Source organism: Poromitra crassiceps (genome assembly GCF_964638095.1).
Source record: "Poromitra crassiceps genome assembly, chromosome: 30".
Taxonomy (NCBI): Eukaryota; Metazoa; Chordata; class Actinopteri; order Beryciformes; family Melamphaidae; genus Poromitra; species Poromitra crassiceps.
This window is the reverse complement of record NC_139652.1, coordinates 9,313,182-9,338,120: the sequence shown is the minus strand read 5'-3', so window position 1 is coordinate 9,338,120 and position 24,939 is coordinate 9,313,182. Positions and strand designations below refer to the sequence as shown.

Below are 24,939 nucleotides of genomic sequence, written 5' to 3'. Positions count from 1 at the left end.
AATTTCCGTGAGATGGTACATCACAGAAACATGAAATTTGGCCCAATTACAGATATTGGTGGCTATGTGCTCCAGAAATATTTTTTCAAATCGGCCTGAAGGTGGCGCTATAATTAAAGGTTTTATGTTAACTCATTGAGTGCCAATGACGACAATCGTCGTCAATTCGATTAGTGACGTAGAGTGCCAATGACGACGATTGTCGTCAATTGCGTTTTTTGACGGTGGGACGTGGATCAAAGCCTATTACATCTCCTATAAAAATATGGGAGCTATTGAAGGTGTATAACCTATTTTACAGACCCATTAGGTGGCGACAGTGCTCTCCAGATTAGAGAAAAACAGCAGGAAAAAGCCCCGTGATGAAAGAGAAACCGCTCATCCTGCAGCCAGAGCCATATAGATGGCTCTGGCTGCAGCTGACGTTGGCTGCAAACAGCAGTCAATCCGCGCCCACAACTGAGCCCCTCTGCCTCTGTCTGTCTGTCTGCATAGTTTCTCCACACGATTAGCCGCCAGAAAGGCAGCACCCGACGCCGAAGGGCCAAACCTTTCCCTGCAGTCCGGTTTGTCATTTCCGTGTCGCGCTGGGAGCCGGCGCACAAAAACGGAGCGCTCCGAAAATAGACTGGGTGCGTGTTAGGCTGTGTGTTAGTGTGGGGAGGAGTTTGCAGCTGAGGGGGGGAGAGGGGGGTGGAGCACGCAGGGCACCACAAAACTACACCACATCACTACATCAGAAAATATTAGCTTCAGACTCAGTGAATGTGCTTGAAATGCTTCATTTCACAAAAGGCGGAATATCTCAGCTTCTAATTTGAAACGTGTCTTTTTGCTCAAAACAACCTATCTTCTCCGGCTCATAACTAAAGAACGGAAAATGGTATCAATAAACCTTTTTTTGCAGATGATAGAAGAGAGTCTCATCGTTCTTTGTGCGTGTTCGGTGTTTACATAGTAATATCACACAATATTCTGTGGGCCTCGAGAAATCACTGAAAACGCTCTGAAACTCTGGCACTGGGAGCGTCCGTTCTCCAAAAGTGGCTGGCACTCAATGAGTTAAAGGCCATAACTTCCACAGCGTTTGTCCAATTCAAGCAAAAGCATTTTTTCACATGTTCAGCTGAACTTGCTCTACAACTTCCTAATTTGGTGGCCCATATTACTCATTGAACCGGGGTTATATTCATAACCTTAAGTTTTGTCATTGGTGCCTTCTACTGCATGGCTAGATGAGAAACAGATGTGGGGGCTAGGCCTATGTGGCTTATGGCCTGTGAATTTCCCATCACTGATTATAAATTGTAATGAATCTTATGCTACAAGAGGGTATTTTCTGTGCAATATTCTAACCAGGTCATGATTGCCCATATGACTTCCATTCATTTAGCATTAATTTTGCTGACATTTTTAAGCCTATTACCATATAAACAAAGCATGCATTCCAGTTTCACCTGGTCCTTAGATTGCTCTATGAGCAAAAGACCATCTTAAAATGAACTTTAAGTAACATTAAAACCAAACCTGACATGCCTGATTTTCAGCTTGATGTAGACATGATGTACTTGCTTGTAGTCCCATTAACAGCTTGGTCTCTTCCAAGGTTTCAATACCTTCTGTCTGTTCACGAGACAGAGAAATCTCTTTTCTGTTGACTTGTGGATCAGAAGTGGCAATCTCTTCACGGGGGTTTCTCAGTGAAAGGTCCAAAATCACAGATCCCTGGTTAACCACAGTTGTATCTTTTCTGCTGAGGTCCAAAACTTTAGAAATGGAAGTATCTGAAGTTATAGGTAAAGGAGCAGGTGAATTGGCCTTGACAGACTGGGTTGTAGCTGGTATGATTCCACTGGACATTTCCAAACAATCGCCCTCTTCTGAATATGGGCATGTAAAGTTTGTGTCAATATGAAAGAACCTGGCAGTTGACCGGCTATAAAACAGACCTATCCACATGTGGACGATGAGTCGCACTTCTTCAGTGGTGTCATGAATCCTGATATCCCATGGGCTGTTGAAGAAAGGTAAAAAAAATAAGCTCTTACTCTTGAATAACTGATTCAACATGTCATCTTGATTACTTCTACTAACTAGATAGATCACACATTTGTCAACTACATACCAGTTTAGCCTTGAATGCATTTGAATATACACCAGTGTAGCCTTGAACGCATTTGAATGCACACACACACACAGTGCCGTTACCCGTTGGAGCATGCAATCACTGTCTGTTTCTGTGTGCCACCTGCTTGTGTGTGTGCCACCTGCTGGCTGCTGTTGGTAGTGCTATCACTAATTGGTAATTTTTGGTAATTTAAGTAAGGGATAATGTATTGTGAGCCGGTGATTACTGGCGAAATAATGACCGACAGGTGAATGATTGAGCCCGACGCGCAGCGGAGGGCTTAATCATTCACCTGAAGGTCATTATTTCCAGTAATCACCGGCTCACTATACATTATCCCGCTTAGAACACGGCCTACAACTAAATCATTCAATAATCTGACAAAAATAATTATTCAAATAGATTTTTTAACTCATTGAGTGCCATGGACGAGTATGTTCGTCGTTTCGTTTAGTAACGTAGAGTGCCAAGGACGAGTATGTTCGTCAATTGCGTTTTTTGACGGTGGGACGTGGATCAAAGCCTCGGGCATCTCCTGTACAAATATGGGAGCTATTGAAGGTGTATAACCTATTTTACGGACTCATTAGGTGGCGACAGTGCTCTCCAGATTACAGAAAGGTCCGGAAAACAGGAGGAAAAAGCCGTGATCAAAGAGAAACCGATGCATGCTGCAGCCAGAGCCATATAGATTGCTCTGTCTGCAGCTGACGTTGTCTGCGAACCGCAGTCAATCCGCGCCCACAACTGAGCTCCTCTGCCTCTGTCTGTCTGTCTGCATATCGTTTCTCCACACGATTACCCGCCAGAAAGGCAGCACCCGACGCCGAAGGGCCAAACCTTTCCCTGCAGTCCGGTTTGGCATTTCCGTGTCGCGCTGGGAGCCGCCCGGCGCACAAAAACGAAGCGCTCCAAAAACAGAATGGGTGCGTGTAGGCTGTGTGTTAGTGTGGGGAGGAGTTTGCAGCTGAGGGGGGGAGAGGGGGGTGGGGCACGCAGGCACCACACAACTACACCACGTCACTACATCAGAAAATATTAGCTAGAGTCAGTGAATGTGCTTGAAATGCTTCATTTCACAAAAGGCTGAATATCTCAGCTTATAATTTGAAACCTGTCTTTTTGCTCAAAACAGCCTATCTTCTCCGGCTCATAACTAAAGAAGGGAAAATGGTATCAATAAACTTTTTTTTGCAGATGATAGAAGAGAGTCTCATCGTTCTTTGTGCGTGTTCGGTGTTTACATAGTAATATCACACAATATTCTGTGGGCCTCGAGAAATCACTGAAAACGCTCTGAAACTCTGGCACTGGGAGCGTCCGTTCTCCAAAAGTGGCTGGCACTCAATGAGTTAATAGCGTTTTCAACGACAAAGCGGTTTCATTCGTAATTGGCACACAAGACACCACAGCTGCAACTGGTTGGCCTAATTAGTAGTGTCTGCTGCCAAAATGCTCTTATCAACTGATTAATCCAGGTGTGGCAGAGCAGCGGTCGGTTGTCGAGAAATAATGACCGGTGAATCTTGTTGATTGACCAATCAGAATCGAGTATTCAAGAGAGCCGTGTTCTAATCGGCCATAATGACCTAATTAAAATACCTGGGCCCGTCACGTCTGTTCAGGACCCCTGCCGGTACCCGTGCCAAATATGAATGTTGTCAGGACAAGAAAATGGAAACCGAGGTACATACTGTACTTTTTTTTGGACAGTGTTGAAATGCATACTATAAATGAGTAACATGAGGTACATACCCATGCAAGGCTCTGACAACAGTTTTGTCCTTGGGCTCATTCGTAAACTTGCTGTCTAAATGAAAATCATAGTTTCCTTTCCATTGCCTTGTAACTTGGATAGACCCATCCTTGTCAACAAAGGTGCGGGAGTGTCTGAACTTCCTCCTGCGGACCATGTCTTTTGTTAGGTATGCCGATGCCCCATGTGGGTCTTCACTGTTGTCTTCCTGACAGACAACGCCATGTAGTACTTGAATTTCATCACCATAAATATTCTGGTGATGCTGCTGCAGTCCTGCAGAGCCACTTAAAGGGGGTACCTGGAAGGAAGTGCCTGGCGAACCCGACAGTAGAAAGGAAGATGGGGGCAGTGAGTAATCATGCTCGTGCGATATCAAAACAACCACATCATCGCTTCCCATAAGACCTTTAGGTGAAGGGGATTTAAGGCTGGGACTAGCAGCAGGCTGCTTCAGCAGAGCATGAAGAACTGACTCTTGTTCGGCACTGGTAACATCTTTTGTAAGGTCACACATATCCAAACTTGAGTCAAGTTCTCTCTCAAGTGCCGGGTCTGGCTGTTGTGGAGCCTGGTTACTACTGGCACTGAGTGCCAAGTCGGCAAGTAAGGACAAAGCATCTGTAGATGAGCAAGCACTGTACATTTTTTCCTTCAGATTCATCCTGACTGAATAGTTCCTAGTACAATCTTTGTATTTGAGCTTTTCACTTGCAAAAGAAGGTGCTGTTTGAAAATGCAACCACCCTGTGAAGACAAAACAGAGGAGAAAAAAGAGAAACTGCGTGAAGATAAAAAGTAGCATATTGAAAGCAATTAATACTATACATTTATAGCAATATATTACAATTATGAACTAGTCACCAACATGCAAGCTATGCCATTTTATCAACTTAAATTTTTTCCTCACATAAACGGATTGTTTTATTGAGACAATCATGCTACTTTTGCGTGTAGATGCTTGAGATTGGCAAAATGCTAACACAAAGCAAGAGAAAAGCAAAAGCAATAAATAGCAGCTATAGCAGACCATGCAGTTGCGAAAGTGAAAGAGACAAGAAAGGGTTCAGTCAGTTAGCAATGTCAAACATTATTTACAAACCCAAGGGCATTTTACACAACCGTGGTATGAATAGAATAAGCATTCTAAATATCAGAATTTTAAGATACAACTTACATTTCTTTTTTATGTATTCTGGGGATACATCTTGCTGCTTTTTCAGTGGTTTCATCCGAACCCAAGGCGGCCTTTCTATGGTCTGGTATGGTTTGTCTGAAATGGTTTGTTCCTGTATGCTTGAGGGGTCTCTTCTCAATTGAATATCCTGACACTGAGTTTTCTGTGCCATATCTGGCATGGCTTTAGGGGTCAAGCCTAGGGCCTGTGCAAACGTTGGGTCTATCGACAGCGTCTGTGAAACTTCCTCAGCACTCGTGCTTGTGTCCAGGACACATCCAATTGTATCATTAGCCTTCAAAATCTCCATGTCTGAGTCACCCTTGCTCTTCTTGAGACAAGGCTCAGTACCCTGTGCACTTCCTGGGGACACTGCTTCTGACATGAGGTGAGGTGCTTCTGACATGAGGTCAGGTGCTTCTGACATGAGGTGAGGGGTTTTCCTCTTTCCCGCTATAATTGTTTTTAGTTTACTAAGAAGCGATGCACTCATTACTGGGGAAGTACTGGTGTGCTTTTCTTGAACAGCTTCTGAGGGAAGAGTGTGTGCGTCAACGGCCTTTGCTACATTCTCTGAAGAATTGTCCGTAATGTCCAGCTTCCAAGTGAGTAAACCATTGTCATCTGACTGTCTCAACTTAATAGGACTGACAATGTTTTGAAGATGGTTGCCTCCATCCATAGCTGCTGTGGTCTCCATCTTCTCCTGTGTTGTACTTGAAGCAGGGCTAGGCTCCTGCTCTATTCCAGTTGTTTCAAGAGCTTCCACAGGGTCTTCAACCTTTATTTTGTCAGGGCACGGTTCATCTTTTGAACATTTGTGCGTCTCTTTTAAAGACCTTATCTGATCAGCAAAATAATCTACAGCACCATGTGGAACCAAGACTCTTCCACATTTGGTGATGATTGGCTTCAATTTCCATCGTTCCATTTTCTTTCTCAGAGGATAAGCATCATGTTCTGTTATAATTGTGCTTTCCGTCTCTGGGTCTTTTTCCATGAGTTTAACTGCAGCAGATCTCACTTTTCTGGCTTTTGACAGTTTTCCACCTTTACGGCGACGCCTTTTTAATTTCCTCCAATCAATTTTTAAGGGTTTATTCATCGCAGATGGGTGCCAGGTCTCGTCATGATCATGGTCACTCATAGAGTTGTCAGCCTCCACTGGTAATTTGACTGCTTCCACAGTGACAGTCTTAACACAAGATCTAGTTGACCTTTTACTTGCTTTGCCGGGAGCCTTGCGTCGTTTCTTCCAATGGGTTTTTCTGGTCGGTTTGTTACTGACCTCAGGCATATTTAAAGCATTTTGAGCTTCATCCGTCTTATCATTCAGAGAAATGTCACCTGTCATTTGTAATTTGGCTGCTGATAAATTGGAAAGTTCAAGGTCATGATGCTTTGTTGCTGACACAGCACTGATCATACTCAGACCCTCATCAATGACTCCTGTAGTTCCCTCTGCAGAGGTAATACTGACAATCAGCTCTGTTGGGAGATCACTTGATGTGGGAGAAATGAAGAGATTTTCTGCCTCTGTATGAATAGCAGTTTTGGTCAGCAGTGCGGGACCAGGTTTCTCAATGTCTTTTGGAGCATCTTCAGCTTGCAAAACATCTGGGACCTCATTTGGTCTTGCCTCTGTATGACTATCAGTTTTGGTCAGCACTGCTAGGCCAGGTTTCTCAATGTCTTTTGTAGCATCTTCAGCTTGCAAAACATCTGGGACCTCATTTGGTCTTGCCTCTGTATGACTATCAGTTTTGGTCAGCACTGCTAGGCCAGGTTTCTCAATGTCTTTTGTAGCATCTTCAGCTTGCAAAACATCTGGGACCTCATTTGGTCTTGCCTCTGTAAGAATATCAGTTTTGGTCAGCACTGCTAGGCCAGGTTTCTCAATGTCTTTTGTAGCATCTTCAGCTTGCAAAACATCTGGTACCTCTACCTCATTTGGTCTTGCCTCTGTATGAATATCAGTTTTGGTCAGCAGTGCGAGGCCAAGTTTCTCAATGTCTTTTGTAGCATCTTCAGCTTGCAAAACATCTGGGACCTCATTTGGTCTTGCCTCTGTATGACTATCAGTTTTGGTCAGCACTGCTAGGCCAGGTTTCTCAGTGTCTTTTGTAGCATCTTCAGCTTGCAAAACATCTGGGACCTCATTTGGTCTTGCCTCTGTATGACTATCAGTCTGTGTTAGCACTGCTAGGCCAGGTTTCCCAATGTCTTTTGTAGCATCTCCAGCTGGCAAATCATCTGGCACCTCATTTGGAGGTATAATGGTTGAGTCATTCTTTTCTTCAGCATTTGCTATATGACTGTCCACAAATGTGTCAACATCTGCAGGAGACCCCATGCTAGCAGGAGAGGCTGGTGCGCTAGCAGGAGAGGCTGGTGCCTCGGGAGATGACAGACAGATGTAGACCTCATCATCAAGATCTTCTCTTCGCTCCTCTTGTCCAGCTGCCAAGAGCTCCGAGGCCCTGGACACTGGCAATTGAAAGGAGACCGGCTGGCTTAGGTATGACCGGATGTTCTGCCATGCCCTGTTAGTCCACATTGGGGCTGAGTAGAGTTGTTTCAGAGCATCAGGCACATCATACTGATCTGGAATGATGCTGACCTCCCGAGAGGGACTTGCTGCCATCCCAGGATTTATCAGCGTTGCGTACCTCTGCATATGCTGTGCCAGTAGTCCGCACAGTTCCTCACTTGGGGTGGATTTTTTCTCCATTTCATTTTCTGCATAAATTAACGCTGGCAGAACGTGAAGAACTGTTTCTTTCTTCTTTTTTGAAATGGCAGGCTTTTTCTGTCCACATTTTGTGTCTGTGATGAAACAAGAAACCGCTTGTTTAATTTACTTTTGCATTGATGAATGCCACTACTGATAAATATGAACAGACTTTAAGGTGCAGCTAAAGAGGGAAAATGTAAATCCATTTATATATGAGAAATAAATATCAGTGGTCATCACCTCTCTGTATTGCTCGTGACTCTGGAAACACAAACATGCCTTGTAGTGCCTCAGTTGCACTGGACCCAGCATCTGGAAAATTTTAATTTGAAGTGAATTTTAAATTAAGAAATTATGCGGCTGTATGAAGTTGAATTACGGTGTTGAAAAACATAGTAGTCTATGTAGTAGTCTATTATGGGCTGGAACGATCACACTTGCGCCTATTTTCATGGATATGGAATGAACTTTGGTGCAGTGGTGAGTCACCTGTGTGACATTATTTTAACAACTTACTGTGTGATACTATAGGATTTATATGCATTTGACTTGCTGCAGCACAAATCGCCCATGTGGGACAATAGAATTGACGAGTCATAAAGGTAGAATTCTCTCTAATTTTATCAACTGAATGACAAGAATATAAACAGTATGTCAGGAGTAAAAAAAACACTGTAAAAACTTACCATCATATGTAAGGAAGTGGGACGAATGTAACAGTATAAGAAAGCCACCATCATTCAGTTGAATAGTGAGAGCCTGTACAAAAATATGTATGTTCAGTATGTAAATCAGATAAGGTTTTCAGATATAAAAATGTAACAAGCAAAATTCAACATTATTCTATTAAGCAGTGCAAATTGACATGAAAATAACAAGGACATATTGATCAATTGACTGGTGACAAAAACTCACTAGGTCTTTCTCCTTGAGCTGCTGGATAAGCACAGAGAGCGAGGAGTCTTCTACCTCAGAAGAAACCAACTCACACAGACTGCAGCAGCATATGCCATCCAGAGAGACTGAAAGACAGCAAAAATTATACCAAACTCAGAAAGACTTCTTTGTTAATAGCCCTCGGACCCCAACTCTCTATGACCTTCCTATCACTAGCTATGGCCCCTTTCCCTTAGCCCCACCCCTCACCATGGTCCTTCCCACCACCCAGAGCCCCCTATTCACTCCCTCTACCCACCCCTCAAACCCTGACCCCTCGCACCCTCACTGATCACGCCTCCTCTCACCACCCACATCCCCCATACATTCCCCCAACCCACCCCTCGAATCCCGACTCTCTATGACAGTGGTACTCAACCTTTTTCCTACTGTTACATGTTCTTAGGTTTTCTCCCAGACGCCTTTCACGTGTAGATATCATAATATTAATTCTTATTGATAATGGCTGGTTTAATCTGTGATGAGGGGTGGTGTATGGCGGATGGCACCCTTGTGTCTATTTTGGGGCTGCCATAGAGGTTATAAAATGGCCGACGAGCTCAGGAAGCCCATTCAAACGCCTCACGCCAGATGAGGGCTCAGTTGTTTCACACAGAAGATCTTAGCGGACAAGACCGCTTGTTACCAACCAAGGTTAGGGTTTAGTATTGGAGCAATATTTTAGAAGATTATTGTTTGTCCTACTTTTGGGACTATGTGACCGCAAGAGGCAACCGTGGAGGCCTCCTGCAAACAGCCGAGCAGAGCTGGCCCAAGGCCAGGAGCAGCCAGCTACCTGGGTGAGTAACTACCCTCTCTTTCATTGATAAAACCAGCCCGTGTAATGTTCCATATTTCACCATGTTGTGTTGTTCATACCAGTCCTCCCCTAGACAAACGTTAAATGTAAGCAATAAGCAGATCGGACTATGTCAATACTTAACACTACTCAAGAGCCACATTTACCAAAAAAAATCTTTGAAAGAGCCACAATCCCAAAAAGTCCCTTGACTCCCATTATTTATTCTTAGATTTTTATTTATTTACGGTAGTTATTTTAAGTCAGACTTAAAAGAGCCACAACCACCCATAAAGGAGCCGCATGTGGCTCTATAGCCTCGGGTTGAGTATCACTGCTCTATGACCTTTGTATCCCTAGCTACAGCCCCATTTCCCCAGCCCCACCCCCTTCCTTAAAGTCAAACTGAACCCGTCCGTCACCGAGCCCGTTTCAGACTGAAAACATAATTTGTCTGAGATGACAAGTTGAGAGGCGGGTCATACTATCATGTCGATGATTTTATTTGACAATTCTGGAGACTGGATTGGGCTTTGGCCAATCCTGGCGTGTTCCGCCTCCAAATCGAGTGGGATTCAGCATGTTGTGGCACTCCCCTCAGGAAGAGCCTGCTGACGCGAGGTTAGTGGCTGAGTGGAGCTCAGCGAGCCACAGGCAGCCAGCTGCCTTCGTGTTGCCGGGCGGAGAGTGCAGCACGTCGGCCTGGAATCTCCGAGGGGCGACCCCTGACGACCAGGCTCTCCTGGAATGCGCGTTTTAACGAGCCAGTTACATTTCTTTGCATACTTAGACATTACCGTTTTTGTTTTTTGTTCATGTTTCATACAATTGGCCAAGTTAGTAGGTAGTTTATGGGATAGGAATTCTGCTAAATGACAGGCAATAGGGGCCATTTTCTCTTTCTTTTGGAAGAGAAAATTATCCTGAAAATTTGAAGATTTGATTGACAGCTGCCATGTCGTGATATGATTGGTTGAAATGGGGTAGACATTTGTTTTTGATTTTTGTGATTTTTTTGGCATACATTATAAAATAGATGCACTGCATACCAGGTATTTGAACTAAAAGAAAAGAAAATTCATTTTTGGGTTCAGCTCGACTTTAAACCTCACACCCCCCCCCACCCACCCACCACTCACATCCCCCTAGCAACTCTATCCATCAGACCATCAGATTTTAATTAACATCTTATTAAAAATCGGTGTTGGTCAAAAGGTAGCCGATTGGTTTTTAGATTATCTTTCAGATCGCACTCAGTGTGTGAGACTCAGCTCTGTCATCTCCGACTCCGTAGTCTTGGATAAAGGGGTCCCACAAGGCTCGGTCCTGGGGCCCCTCCTCTTTTTAATTTATGCAAATGGAATCTGTGACGGCCTAAAGCATTCTAAATATCATGTATGCTGACGATACGGTTTTATATGCCTCCGCTCCTTCTCTCGAGACTGCAGTAAATTACCTCCAAGCCGATTTCTCCATCCTCCAGCATGCCTTAATTGACTCTAAACTTCTTCTAAATGCGAGCAAAACCAAAGCCATGCTGTTCGCACATGGTAACACTGTGCCCTCCTCGCCTCCTCTATGTACACTTGATGGTGCACCCATTGAGTTCATTGAGTCCTATACATACTTAGGCTTCTGGTTTGATAATCACCTTAACTTTAAATTGCATATTTCCATTTTGTCTAAGAAGCTTAAATTTACTCTCAGTTTCTTGTATAGGCTTAAAGCCTGTTTCTCCTTGTCTGCCCGTAAACGCCTGGTGGAAAGCCTTTTTATGTCTCAACTAGACTATGGTGATGTTGTTTACAGTCTTTCTAGCCCTACTTCCTTGTCTAAACTGGACCCCCTCTACCATGCCGCTCTGAGATATATCACAGACTCAGGTTACAGGACTCATCATTGCACCTTGTACGACCTGGTTGGATGGTCCTCCCTTGCCCTGCGCAGAATGCGACTTTGGTACATGTTCATATACAAGGCCATCCTGGGCAGACTACCCTCATACAACAACTCCCATAACTTAAGATTAAATAGCTGGTTGAAATTCAAAGTGCCAACTATGCAAACAGAATCTGGAAAAAAGAGTCTCTCCTACTTTGGTCCCTGGTCGTGGAACGACCTGCAGTCACGTTTAAAACTGGTCTCTTCCATTCCTCTGTCCAGTTTTAAACATGCTCTATCTGAAGTTCTTACTGCAAGCTGCTCCTGCAGTAATGTCTAGTTTTACGTTGCCCTTTTTGACCTGTTAATTTTGTTTTTAGGCCATATGTTTTTACGTTCTTGATCCTGTGTTATTTATTACCCTTGGATGTGGTATTTTATTATGTATTTGGTTGTCCTTGCTTTTTTTAAATGTTTCAGCTCTATAGCCCTGTTTTTATGTTTCCTTTATATGTACTGTAATTTATGTTGATTGTAACCTGGCTTGTAATTGCTGCCTTCTTGGCCAGATCACATTCGCAAAAGAGATCTTGTATCTCAAATGTCTTATCTGGTTAAATAAAGGTTAAATAAAAAAAATAAAAAAAAATCTAGCTCTCTCTACGACCTTCCTATCCTAGGTATGCCCCGTTTTCTGTAGCCCTGCCCCTTTCCCTCACTACTCCCCCCTTCGCACCACCCAGACCCCCTAGCCACTCGCCCTACACCCCTCGAATCCCGATTCTTTACAATCTTCCTATCCCTAGCTGCGGCCCATTTTCTCTAGCTCTGCCCCTTTCCCTCCCACCACCCTCTCCCCACCCACCCCTTGAATCCCAACTCTCCATGACCTTCCTATCCCTAGCTATGGCCCTGTTTACCTAGCCCCGCCCCCCTTCCTTGATGGAACATGCAGCCACAGTAACCTTGAACTTTGACCTTTGTCCACCAAAATCTAACCAGTTCATCCTTGAGTCCAAGTGGATGTTTGAGCCAAATTTTAAGGAATTCCCTCAGAGATCACGTTAACTCATTGAGTGCCAAGGACGTCGATCGACGTAAAAGTAAATAGTGACGTAGAGTGCCAAGGACGTCGATCGACGTCAAATGCGTTTTTTGACGGTGGGACGTGGATCAAAGCCTCAGGCATCTCCTGTACAAATATTGTAGCTATTGAAGGTGTATAACCTATTTTACGGACTCATTAGGTGGCGACAGTGCTCTCCAGATTAGAGAAAGGTCCGGAAAACAGCAGGAAAAAGCCCCGTGATGAAAAAGAAACCGCTCATGCTGCAGCCAGAGCCATATAGATTGCTCTGTCTGGAGCTGACGTTGGCTGCGAACAGCAGTCAATCCGCGCCCACAACTCAGCCCCTCTGTCTCTGCTGTATAGTTTCTCCACACGATTAGCCGCCAGAAAAGCAGCACCCGACACCGAAGGGCCAAAGCATTCTCAGCAGTCCGGTTTGGCTCTTCCGTGTCGCGCTGGGAGCCGGCGCACAAAAACGGAGGCTCCGAAAATAGACTGGGTGCGTGTTAGGCTGTGTGTTAGTGTGGGGAGGAGTTTGCAGCTGAGGGGGGGGGGGAGGGGGGTGAGGCACGCAGGCACCACACAACTACACCACGTCACTACATCAGAAAATATTATCTTCAGAGTCAGTGAATGTGCTTGAAATGCTTAATTTCACAAAAGGCGGAATAACTCAGCTTCTAATTTGAAACGCCTGTATTTGCTCAAAACGACCTATCTTCTCTGGCTTATAACTAAAGAACGGAAAATGGTATCAATAAACTTTTTTTTGCTGATGATACAATAGAGTCAGCTCGTTCTTTGTGCGTGTTCGGTGTTTACATAGTAATATCACACAATATTCTGTGCGCCTCGAGAAATCACGGAAAACGCTCTGAAACTCTGGCACTGGGAGCGTCCGTTCTCCAAAAGTGGCTGGCACTCAATGAGTTAACGAGCATGAAATTGGCGGTTGTGAGGTCAGTGACCTTGAACTTTAACCTTTGACCAACAAAATCTAATCAGTTCATCCTTGAGTCCAAGTGAACGTTTGAGCCAAATTTGAAGGAATTCCATCAGTGTTCCTGAGCTATCGAGTTAATGAGCATGAAAATGGTGTTTGTGAGGTCAAAGTGACCATGAACTTTGACCCTTGACCACCAAAATCTAATCAGTTCATTCTTGAGTCCAAGTGGACATTTGAGCCAAATTTGAAACAATTCCATCAAGGTGTTCCTGAGATATCGCGTTAACAAGAATCAGACGGACGGATTTACAAAATGAAACTATAATGCCTCCGGCCACAGCTATGGCCGGGCAGAGGCATAAAAAGTTACGCTTAAAGACCCCCTAAAGTCATGTTTCAAGATGTGTATAAAATACTCTACTTTGAATAATAATTTGTGTCTGATGACCCCCCCCCCCCAAAAAAAGGTTAAATTATCTTGTTCAAATCCTTCAAATGACTTTCCCTCCTTCCTCATTTAAAAATCAAAAGCAACCAATCAGGGTTATCTAGAACATAACTAGCCAATCACAGCATACAACACTTTTCAATACATTCTCACTCATGAAAAAGTGACGAGGGTTCCTGGCCGATCTGCAGTATATGACAAGTAGGGAGTAAGAATGTGTTGGAGCTTTAACTGATGAATACTGGACAGTGATTGGCTCCAAGATTTGTGATGTCACAAATCTTGCTTGTTGAAAACGGCCTTTTCAGTGAGCTCTGAGAAACTTTCCACTTTCAGCAGATGATTGTGGAAACAGCCTTCTAGTGTCAAACTCTACACAGACATTATTCTGCAGAGTGAAGCTCAGACATCCAACCATAGGAACAAGAAGAAAAACAGATTTTAGACTTTAGGGGGTCTTTAACTATACTCGGCTCCTGCGTGTGGAGGGCCCAAGAAACACTTCTGTAAAACCTCTGTCATTTTCTTTCTTCCTCTTCTTCATTTTTCCTTTTTTCATGTGCTTTGCTCCACCCAGTGTCTGGGCCCCCTAGTTGCAAGTAGACATGTGCCTAGAATCTGGGCCTGGGGGTAGGCTGCTGTTGGCTAGTATCACAAGGGATCACAAAGACCTTTTATGCTCAGACTGTGGAGGATGTTCCACAAACAGACAACACAGACGTTATTGAAATATGCTTCAACATACAAGGTGTATGTTATCATACAAGAAAGCAAGGAATCTCTGTCTGTCTGTGTGTCCTTATAGCTCAAGAACTTTCTTGGGGACCCAAGGACATGCAGTGTTGGATTTGGTGTAATTTGACTAAACGAGCGAACAGCCCTCTGTACAGCAGTGGGGCGAATGGGCACTGCACTAGTAACCACTCAAATTTGAGTACCTTCATCAGAGAAGCAGGTTTCAAAGACGGCCTTCGGCAACAACCGTCTCAGATTCGACATGGAAATGGCTCGGTCAACTTTCACCACAGCCGGCCTTCAAAAGCCAGACAAAGCATAAAACCAACAGATTATAATTATATGATACGAGATATTAGAGAATCAATTAAGAAAATGTACTTTGCATGGTTCACATTTAACTTACAGCTTTACAGGGATCAAGGCCCCTGTTGTGGACTTCAGTCCAACCTCATAGAACTGGGTGCTGATCTGAAGCTGACCCCTCCAGGGTAAATAATGGCACACTGGAATCACATTACCACATACAACTATCAAAAACAATATGTATATATACAAGAAGGTACTAAGTGTAGGAGATTATCATTAATATATTACTATGTATTAGTTATGATGACACATTGTTCAAACGTTGGCCCCAATGAGCTTGGTGCTTTTATTGGATACAATTTCAGAGATTCCTGCATTCAATTACTCATGAAAAATCCCTTATGGCAGACTGGCAAGTTTCAAAACAAAAACAGCAGGATTGATTTTAAATTTTCATATTATCAGTGCTTTTGAAAATGATTACGGTAGTATGGAGAAAATCCTACCGGGTTTGCTATTACTTAAATTGTACCTACCGATTTTTTCCTCCTCACTGAAAAGAGAAATTGGAAAACACAATTAACTTTACAGTTTAAAGATTCTCTGCATGGATGAAATTGTATTTGGTGTGGTACATTTAGTATAAAACATGGAAGGCACAGTACATACAGTATTGTTGTAGTGTTACAGTACCTTTGCTCCTGTGGGTCTAAAGCAGCGGCCTTATTATCAGCGTATGAAAATGATACAATGGCAATTGGACAGGCATGGCTTGGAGATTGGGCCGTTTTGCTACTTCCATCATGTAGCAGCTCATACATGTAATACTGAAAGACCAAAGCAAGAGGCACTTCAGCTGCCCAATATCCCACAATTTCTCATAATATGCACATTTCTGCAGCAACGTACTCTCAAATGAAATCAGATTATCATCTATAAAGGAAATATTAAGTTTCTATCATGTATTATTACATTATTGTGTTGACAAGAATGGGTCTACACACAGGCACAAACACGCGACACATATGCAACATAATGCCCTGCATTCCATGTACTATGGTGGAGGGAAATGTGAATTCTCTGAGCATTGACACCACTAGTGATATGAGGTTAGTCATTGGTTTAGTAGCATGTTGTTTTGCACTGATTTTATGTACATTTATAATTGTATACGTAGCGAAGCAATGAGCAATCAGTTTTAACAAGTGTTAAAAGGCAAATTGCTCAAAAGAATAACTGCATCTACAAATTAAAACTGCTGCTGACATTGTGGTACCCAGTCAGAGGAGGAGAGTGTGAATCTCACCTGGGTTCTCTCAAAGGCAAGGAAGGAGCTGGTGTTGGCAGACACCGCTGACAACTGTTTGGACGCATGGCAGTCAAATCCCACAGAGGGTGCAGTGAGGTTCTGGGTGTAGTTCTCTGAAACCGTTTTAACTCGACCCTATTGGAAACCATGAAGGAAGATGATTTGAAAAGTGTTTCATGGGGGTGGTGGGGGGGGGCTTAAACCCCCCCTGCACCCTGATTTTCCACTTAATCATCCCCTTAATTAAGCAGCTACAGTTAAGACATTTTGTATGTCACATACATTCTGTATCCACTTGTTCCAACATATTGAGTGAAACATTCAAAGCCAAGAGGTCATTTTATGGCAGCACCCCTATATAATAACAACAATACAATCTAGATGTCTTGTGCATCATTATATACATTTCCCTGGAATTCAGCATGACATAATGGCATCTTCAGAAAACTTGGAACTAAAATTTAAAATAAAAGCTTAGCTATGCAACACGTGATGTTAAATGACCCAATTATCTCTCCACTAATTTCATAATTTTCTTTTGCAATACCTTTATCAGCCTGATGATGGCAATGTAGCCAGATTTACCATGATACCAGCGATTGGGGTCCAGGCAGTCTGAATATGTCGATATATAGACACCTGAGTAAACAACAAACACAAGAAGAACCATTCACTCATAAATGTGCTTCCATATCCTATGTGGAAAACATAGGGAGAACAATTGATCAGTATTTGAGGATACATTTTTTAATACAAAACAACTTTTGTATACACTTTAGGTATACAATACTTCACTCATAACTCTCGAGCAGTCTTCCAAACAAACAACACTCCTCCACCTCCAACAGCAAAGCCGCACCTTGAAAACTGGATCATCTGACATAGCTGCCAAGGACACACCACACCTTGCAGAAGTATTTTCATGAATCAGGGCACCAGGCCACCCACTCACTAAACAGTCACCAATTGTACAATTGGAATCCATGTGTTTAAATGAGAAAATATAGGAAGCGATTTGTTTTAAAGAATATTGCAATGTGCACAAAAACAGGAGTATCCCAAAGCAAGCTACATAACATTACATGTGACACACTGGAGTTCTTGTTTTAATATGGCTCTCCAATATGGTTTCATACTACAGCTCAGAAACATAACAGCTCAACACAAAAGGACTTTGACCAATGTTTTTACTTGATAACTGCCAGCTATCACAGCGTAAGCTGGGCAGACAGATAACAGATATCATAAAACCTTGGACAGTTGTAGAGATCTTTTTCCTATACCTCTCCCACCTGCAAAGCCAGCTTGATCCATCCTTGACTAGTTAACACAGACACACACACAAAAAGGGGGGGTGATAAAAGGAAAGCGTGCTACACTTAAGCTGAATTTATTAACTTTACTGGCTAGTTAATTTCCTTTTGTCTATTGGTCTTCAACACAACTTTATATCCTGCTTTGCTATAGGGGTAGTTTATGTTTCACACTGTGAAATTCACAGCAGAGTTTCTCTTCCAGGTTTCATTTTAATGCACTGATAATAACTGTTAAGCCTTGTTTCACTTTCATAGTTTGTTTCACTTTCAAAATCACAGGTCCAGTTTTCTTTTTCATGCACTGATATTTAACTGTTGGTCATAGTTTCACTTTTACAAGCAGAGGCACTCCAGACACACAGCATCATGGACCAATCCTTAGCTTGGTAAGATAATTGCTGTACGAGATCTTTTGACTTAGGAATGTTTGCATGCATTCACATTGAAGTAACCTATAATATACTGCAAGCAATGTTATTAAGCCGCATGGTACAAATCTGATTGTATGCTGCATACCTTAATAATTGGGCAATTTCTCTAGTCTACAGTAACATGCTGCCTTGTTTTCACAGCTTACGGTAGGCCTACGCACACTTCGCTGGATCTAATCACTGGGGTGGAAGTGGGATGTCAATCGTCATCGGTTTGGAAACAAAAGTGAACACACTATTTACCCTTAGAGGGGTCTCCGAGAGTTGTGCACGTGCCGTTTCCAGTGAGCACGCCAGTTTCTCCAAGTTTATTAGCCTTTAAACAAAGAAAAACACACATTTAATACAAGCAAAAATGATTGGGCTTTCTTGTGTGAGACAATGTTTCTATGATCAGCATAGTTATTTTTCTGTACCTTGTTTGCTTCATCAAGCAGCAAAAACCCATAGGATTCCTTCAGATCCTCTGATGAGTATCCTGTCTCTCTCCTCTTTGTTTGGAAGGTTTTATACTGATATTAAAAAGAAGACAATTACTTTGAAACTCATTGCAGGCATTCATTGGATTTCATTGAGGTTTCACTCATAGCATTAAAGGGTTAGTTAGTTCCTATTATTATTATTATTATTATTATTATCATTATTATTTGTGATTATGTAACATCATTTTTCTTATTTCACCAGGTTCTTTTGATAAGCTAAAGCTAAATGAAATAACAAATAACAACACATGGTGCTGCTGTTGCTGTTAATTTAAAGTGGTATACTGACTATTTGCAGTTCAGAATATCAAGGTTCACATGAAAACAACATGAGGGGGGGGGATTCTTATATATCAAATCTAAGACCATAAAGACAGCAAACATCAAATTGCAGAATGGCCATCCAGGACTTTAATACCTGTTCCTCCAGTGTGGGATTGATGATCAAGAAGGCTGATTTGTATCTGAAAGACTGCTTTGACTCCTCATACAGGTACGCACTCTGAAGTGGAGCCAGAATGTTTTTGCGAAATGACTCTGAACTTTCTGGCACAGGCACCAAAACACCTAAAAGTGGACAGAGACCGATATAACGAGCATGAAACATAAGTGGCACTAGCGAATTTAAAGATAAACCTGTTTTCGCTTTTGCCCGAGAGAGTTCCTGGTTATTTCACAAGGCTAGAAACGCTTGGTTTCACATATGGCTTCCTGTAACGTTACAGGCAACCCATTTAAATGCCCTCTTTATCGTAATAATGTAGCGTCGGAGCCTCTCTGTCTCCGATCAGTGGCCACAACAAATCAAACCCCCCAATCCACAAATTATTATACAGTTTAAAAGTTGGAAGAATTGTTGAAAAGCATCGAAGTTAACGTTACACAACAGCAGGAAATATCGTCACCTTTAGTCGAGGCACCATTCGTATGTGCCATTGCTGAACACTTAAGAAATCTGTGGCTCTCCCATTGCCTTTCGATGAAAACTTTTGTTGCTGGTTTTAAACATTCCAACAAAATAGTAAAGTTCCATGATGTCTTGTCGTCATCTCTTGAAAGTCAGTCCACCATTCGCTTCAGTTTCTAGATATTACTGCAACAACCAGGAAGTTACCAAATTACCGACAGAATACAAGCTCAGAATGCAAGCCAAAAAACATCCAGTTAAATCCACTTTTCTCGTCCTATGTAATTAAAACGTTTGATACTGATAACTTCACGATAAACTAAATAACGTTAGGTGTCAAGACTCAACGCGTGGGTACGTGCTTTCGAAAAAGAAACAGAAAGCTCTCGGAGCGAACGCATCCATCTTGAAAAGCTCCAGAGTCTGGTCTGGTCGGTGGAGAAGCAGTTTGCAATTGGCGCTTGGCCAAGTCCTGCGTCTGCTGTTCAGACAATTCTGTGTGGTTTTTTCTTGTTAATCCCATGACTCTTTAGTTGTGCGTGCGGACGGGCATAAACTGATCGTCAAATGTGTGTTACTGTCCATGTGTTGTGTGTTACTGTCCATGTGTGATGATCTCTATCAGTTAGTTTATGGTTACACAGTAAAAGAGAGAGTTGAAATAATAACACATTTGGCATGATTACATTTGCTCTGAAATTGTTTGCTGGGTAGTCTTCATGGGTGGGTAGTGGTACTGGGTAGTCAAAGTCATTCAGATGTAACATTATTTCATTTCACTTTATGCAGTGCCCGTTCGCCAGATTCCGACCCCCCCAACACATTCCGACCCCCCCCCCCCCCCCCCCCCCCCCCTCCCACGCACAGGTCCCCCGCCCCTAGGCGCATTCCCCAAGTTTGAAGTGGAGTTGACAAACAGTTCTCGAGATAGGTGAAGGACAGACATAGGCATACAGAAGTCGATTGGACGGACAGAGATAGGACTATGTGAAGGCTGTGATCTTATTGGTTGAATTGCACAAAGTTTACCACTGCAACTTTTCAGGTTCCCAGCAACGCACCCGCCCAGCTGCGCTGGAACTACTTTTAAGTATAGAGGGTGCTGTAAGGAAGGGACAGGCAGTGCCGAAAAAATTTGACGTTTTTTTTTACTTTTAGCCATATTTAGAGGAATATTTAATTTTAAATTAACATTAGGATTATACTGTTGTGATGTCATTATTCAGTATATTCTCTTCTTCTCTGCAGCATTACTCAATTTACCCTCAGGAATCAGGGACAGTGATAGCCTACCTGCTATTCCTCCCATCTTCTTTCTTTTTTTTCAATCTTGTCATCTCGTATCTCTTTCTCTTCACAAAGCTGGGATTTGACTGGTAGTGTCTCATTTGTGTCTCTGACTCCGTGAACAAAGTAAACACAGCTATGTAAACACTAGTTTCAACATGAGGCTAAGTAAACAAATTTCCCAGAGTGCACGCTTCACACTACTGTTGTGGATCCTATTTTTACCCAAGAACCACTGCGTTGAGCAAAGATCGTATATGGACAAGATATCCACTACACAGCACAGACTCATGCGCAGAAACACAGTAGGCTAGAGCCAAATGCAACAATTTCGAAAATTCCATCTCTTGCCACCAGGGGGTGCTGCAGCACCCACAGCACCCAGCTTCCCGCTTGCACCCGCCAAGTTTGAAGTCAATCGGACGAATGGTTCTCGAGATAAGTGTAGTCTTCGACTGTATTTCAATCATGGAAGACACCTCTACAGCATAGTTTAGAGCACCCCATGCTGTTCATGCCCCTCATCATTTAGGGTTGTAAACTACCTGCCCAAATGACGTCACTAAATGACGTCACCATCACTAATGACGTCACCATCTCTAAATGACATCACCATTACAAGATGACGTCAGTTGCTTGAATGGCGTCAGTTATGACGTCATAAATGCCCTTCTCCTGGTACTATATAAAGCCCACATCACCACAGCTTTAATCACACCTGTGCAGTCATCACTCACATTGTGCCAACATCCCAGCAAGCCATTCTTCATCACCGGAGCAAAAGTCCCTCCCCCTCCCCAGATCACCACCAATGTTATGGCTCCTGCAAAGCAAATCCCCATAGGGGGGATTATCTATCTCATACAGCACTGACGCCCCCCCTCTCTCATACCAAGAGGAGCGTCATATCATGGAGTCATACGCCACGCTTAAACTGTTTATTTGATTCAATAAAGCTTGTTAAAATTTCCGAGTCTCATGATTGAAACAGCGTTGTGTGTTGCCAGTAGGTGGCACTATGACTATGCGTCCAAATTGCATGAAATGCGGCACCGCACTCCATCGGTGTCCGAGCAGTGCACTCCCCAAGTTTGAAGTCAATCGGACGAATGTTACAGATAAACTGCTTTTTGTGTTGTCAGTAGGTGGCACTATGTCAAATTGCAAGAAATGCAGCACTGCACTACGTCAAGTTCCCAGCAGCACACTCCCCAAGTTTGAAGTCAATCGGATGAACGGTTCTCAAGATAAACCGCTTTTTGTGTTGCCAGTAGGTGGCACTGTGCTGAATTGCACAAAATTCGGCACTGCTTTATGTCGGGTTCCCAGCAGCGCACTCCCCAAGTTTGAAGCCGATCAGATGAATGGCTATTGAGATAAACCGCTTTTTGTGTTGCCAGTAGGTGGCACTATGCCGAATTTCACGGAATTCAGCTCCCTGCACTCTGTTGGGTCCCCCTAAGCGCACTCCCCGAGTTTGAAGTCGATCGGACGAACGGTTCTCAAAGTAAAACACTTTTGTGTTACCAGTAGGTGTCGCTGTGCCGAATTGCACGGAATTCGGCAATGTCTTCGCCTCCTGCATCTCTGGGTCCAGCCTTTTAATTTGTACAGGCATTACAGCAACCCTCAGCCTTCATGGACCCAGCAGAGACAGAACAGAGGCGGGGCTCTCCATCGCCAGAGTGTCATGCTTTTCTGGAGCTGGTAGGGGTTCAGTGTTCAGTGCTCAATGACACTTCAGCAGGTCAGATGGCTGACACACGGGACCACCCTGTTTTACCTTGTGATGAGGTGTCCAGGGGAAACACGCAATTTGAATTGAGACACAATTTAAAAAAGCACATTTAGCAAGTGACATTTACCAACATGTAAATTGTTCATGCCAGCTAAAGTTAGCTAAAAGAACAATCTTTCCTCCTACCTGCGTCCTTGGTAACGTTAGCTAGCTGGTCCGCTGTCTGTGATGAAACGATGCATTATGTTGTTTTACTTCGTTTCGAACTCGAGCTCTCACTCTAGTGCCATATTCGCTGCGTACGCAGCCACTGGAAGACTGTTATTTTTGCTCAATCAATGCCTTGGGCATGAGCACGCTGCACAGGCGCTTTTGAACGCTCGGTCTTGCAGCTGCTGGGCTATCTTCAAGATGGCCGTGCTGCGTCTTAGAGCTTCGCTCTCCTTGAGGAGGACATTCCTCCCAGCGGTACGCCTCTCGAGAGAAACGTGTCCGTTGAATCTCTCCGACCTGTCGTGGGTGAAGCCCCTGCTGCTCAGGGCGAACAGGGCCAGGGGCCCCGGTCCGAATTAGACGTGCAATCTGGAGTTAGAGCGGGGCAAATTCCCTGGGTACGACCCCCTAGTCGAGACCGCCCAGGAGGAGGTTCCCGATAGGGAGGAGGCTTGGGACGGTGCTAGCGCCGTCACTGCGGAGGCGGAGGCTCGCGCGGAAACGAGCGAGCCCTTCAAGGGAGCAGTTTCGTGGGGTGATGCCCAGGGCCGCAGCTAAGCTGGGCATTTCCTGGGCTGAGCCACCCCAGCCCCTGCATCAGTGCTACAGGGGTGCTCTTCAGGCGTGGCAGGCATCTCGCCCGCCGCGTCGCATGCCGCTAACATGGCTCCTTGGTCTACAATAGACGTACCGCCCCTTGCTGGCGCTACACGTCCAGCAGGGGTTTCAGCTCGCCAAGGTCTGGGCTCAGTGCCAGCCTTCGGCTTGTAGCTCTAAGGACAAGCCCACCACCCTTGGTGCCCAGGGCCCGGGTTTGGTTGGGAGCTCTCCTTGGGTCGCATTCCCTTTGTTGGGGCGCCCCCTGCAAGCGCAAGGAGCCTGACATGGGGCCCAGCGCACCTTGGTCCAATGGTAAAATTGCCCCCTTCGTTGAGGTGCCCCTGGCCCATGGCCACAACCGGGCCTCGGTTTGAAGAGCCTAGGACAAGCCCACCGTCGACGGCACCTTGTGCCTGTCATTGGTCGGGAGCTCTCCTGTGGACCACGCCCCCGGACACCGGCTCACCATCGTCGGAGCCCAGGGCCCGACTTCGGCTGGGAGCCTTCATGGGATCCGTGTGCTGCCTCCAGGGTGTTCCACGGCGGTTCAGGCCGCCGAATGTAGTTGCGAGCCCGCCGTCAATGGCGTACGACGCCCGTCTTCGGTCTCTGGCTCAAAAGAGGACCAGCCCGACCTGGCGCGTTCCCCGGACGCGTCTATAGTCGGAGTGCGTGAAGGACTTCCCCCGGCATGCCTAGCATTGCGGAGCTAGCCGTGGGACAGGTGGGCGCAGCCTCTCGCACCCTGCTTTCCCCCCGACCACGCTGCTCGCTAAGGGGGTGATATGCTCAGTCCCCAAGGCGGAGGAGCGCTTGGGGTTTCTATCACAGGTACCCTGCCGTACCCAAGAAGGACGGTTACTTGCGTCCGATTCTGGACCTTGGCGCCGCAACGGGACGTTGAGGGAGGTTCCCGTTCCTAATGCTTCCCTTCCCCGCCTTCAATTTTTGAAGCCGCGGGATTTCTTACTTCCATGGTTCTGGAAGATGTGTTCCATGTCTCCGTGGTTCGGAGGCACAGGAAATACCTGAGGACCTCCTTCCTGGGAAAAGCTTACGAGTTTGCATCTTGCCGTTGGCGTGTTCTTGAGCCCACGGACCTTCGATGTGTGTGTGGAGACAGCCCCGGCTCCCCTCCGCTTGAGTGGGATTCGCGTCTTCCTCTATCTCGCCGATGCTCTCATAGTGGCGGACTCGAGGGTCCGTGCTATGGAGCATGCCAGGGCGGTGACAGATCACCTGCAGACCTTGGCGTTTGGTGAACTGGCAGAAGAGTTGCCTCGTCCCAGTGCAGGTTGCAACCTTCCTGGGGCTCGAGCTGGACTCTCGGGCCATGCTGGCATGCCTCTCGCCGGAGCGACAGTCGTGCACCATGCGAGCGGCAAGGGCATTAAGTCTGGGTCTCTCCATGTCAGTGCATCAGTGCACGGTCACGTTGGGACTTATGGCCTCAGAGGTGGACGTGTTCTCACTGGGACAGCTATACACCCACCCCTTCCGGATCGGGTTTCTCAGATATCGCCTGGACCAGGCCAGGGCCCGTTATCGCAGGATTCCTCTGACGTTCCGGCCCGGCGGGCGTTGAGCAGGTCGGCGGACCCCTGTTACCTCTCAAGAGAGGCACTCTGTTGGGCCGTGTCCTGCTCAGGTTGGTCATTCGCACCGACGCCTCCCTCTGGGGGTGGGCCGCAGTGTTCAGAGGCCGCTCGGCGTACCGGTGGGGAGCTCAGGAGCTGCA

The 24,939-nt window shown here is 44.9% G+C and overlaps 1 protein-coding gene across 1 annotated transcript; it reads right to left on the bottom strand.

Moving 5' to 3' along the window:
- Nucleotides 1–1,515: 1,515 nt before the first annotated feature.
- On the bottom strand, nt 1,516–19,742 carry LOC310800372 (uncharacterized protein; the record flags this gene model as incomplete). Its single annotated transcript, XM_083662981.1, has 16 exons — nt 19,362–19,742; nt 18,875–19,023; nt 18,391–18,486; nt 18,218–18,290; nt 16,775–16,866; nt 16,225–16,362; nt 15,612–15,745; nt 15,455–15,471; nt 15,016–15,115; nt 14,813–14,907; nt 8,711–8,817; nt 8,482–8,554; nt 8,036–8,107; nt 5,062–7,887; nt 3,884–4,631; nt 1,516–2,014 (listed from the first exon to the last, which is right to left on the bottom strand). Exons 1-16 carry the CDS (start codon nt 19,390–19,392, stop codon nt 1,516–1,518), a joined length of 5,250 nt encoding a protein of 1,749 aa, XP_083519107.1. The 5' UTR covers nt 19,393–19,742.
- Between the last annotated feature and the right edge of the window lie 5,197 nt (nt 19,743–24,939).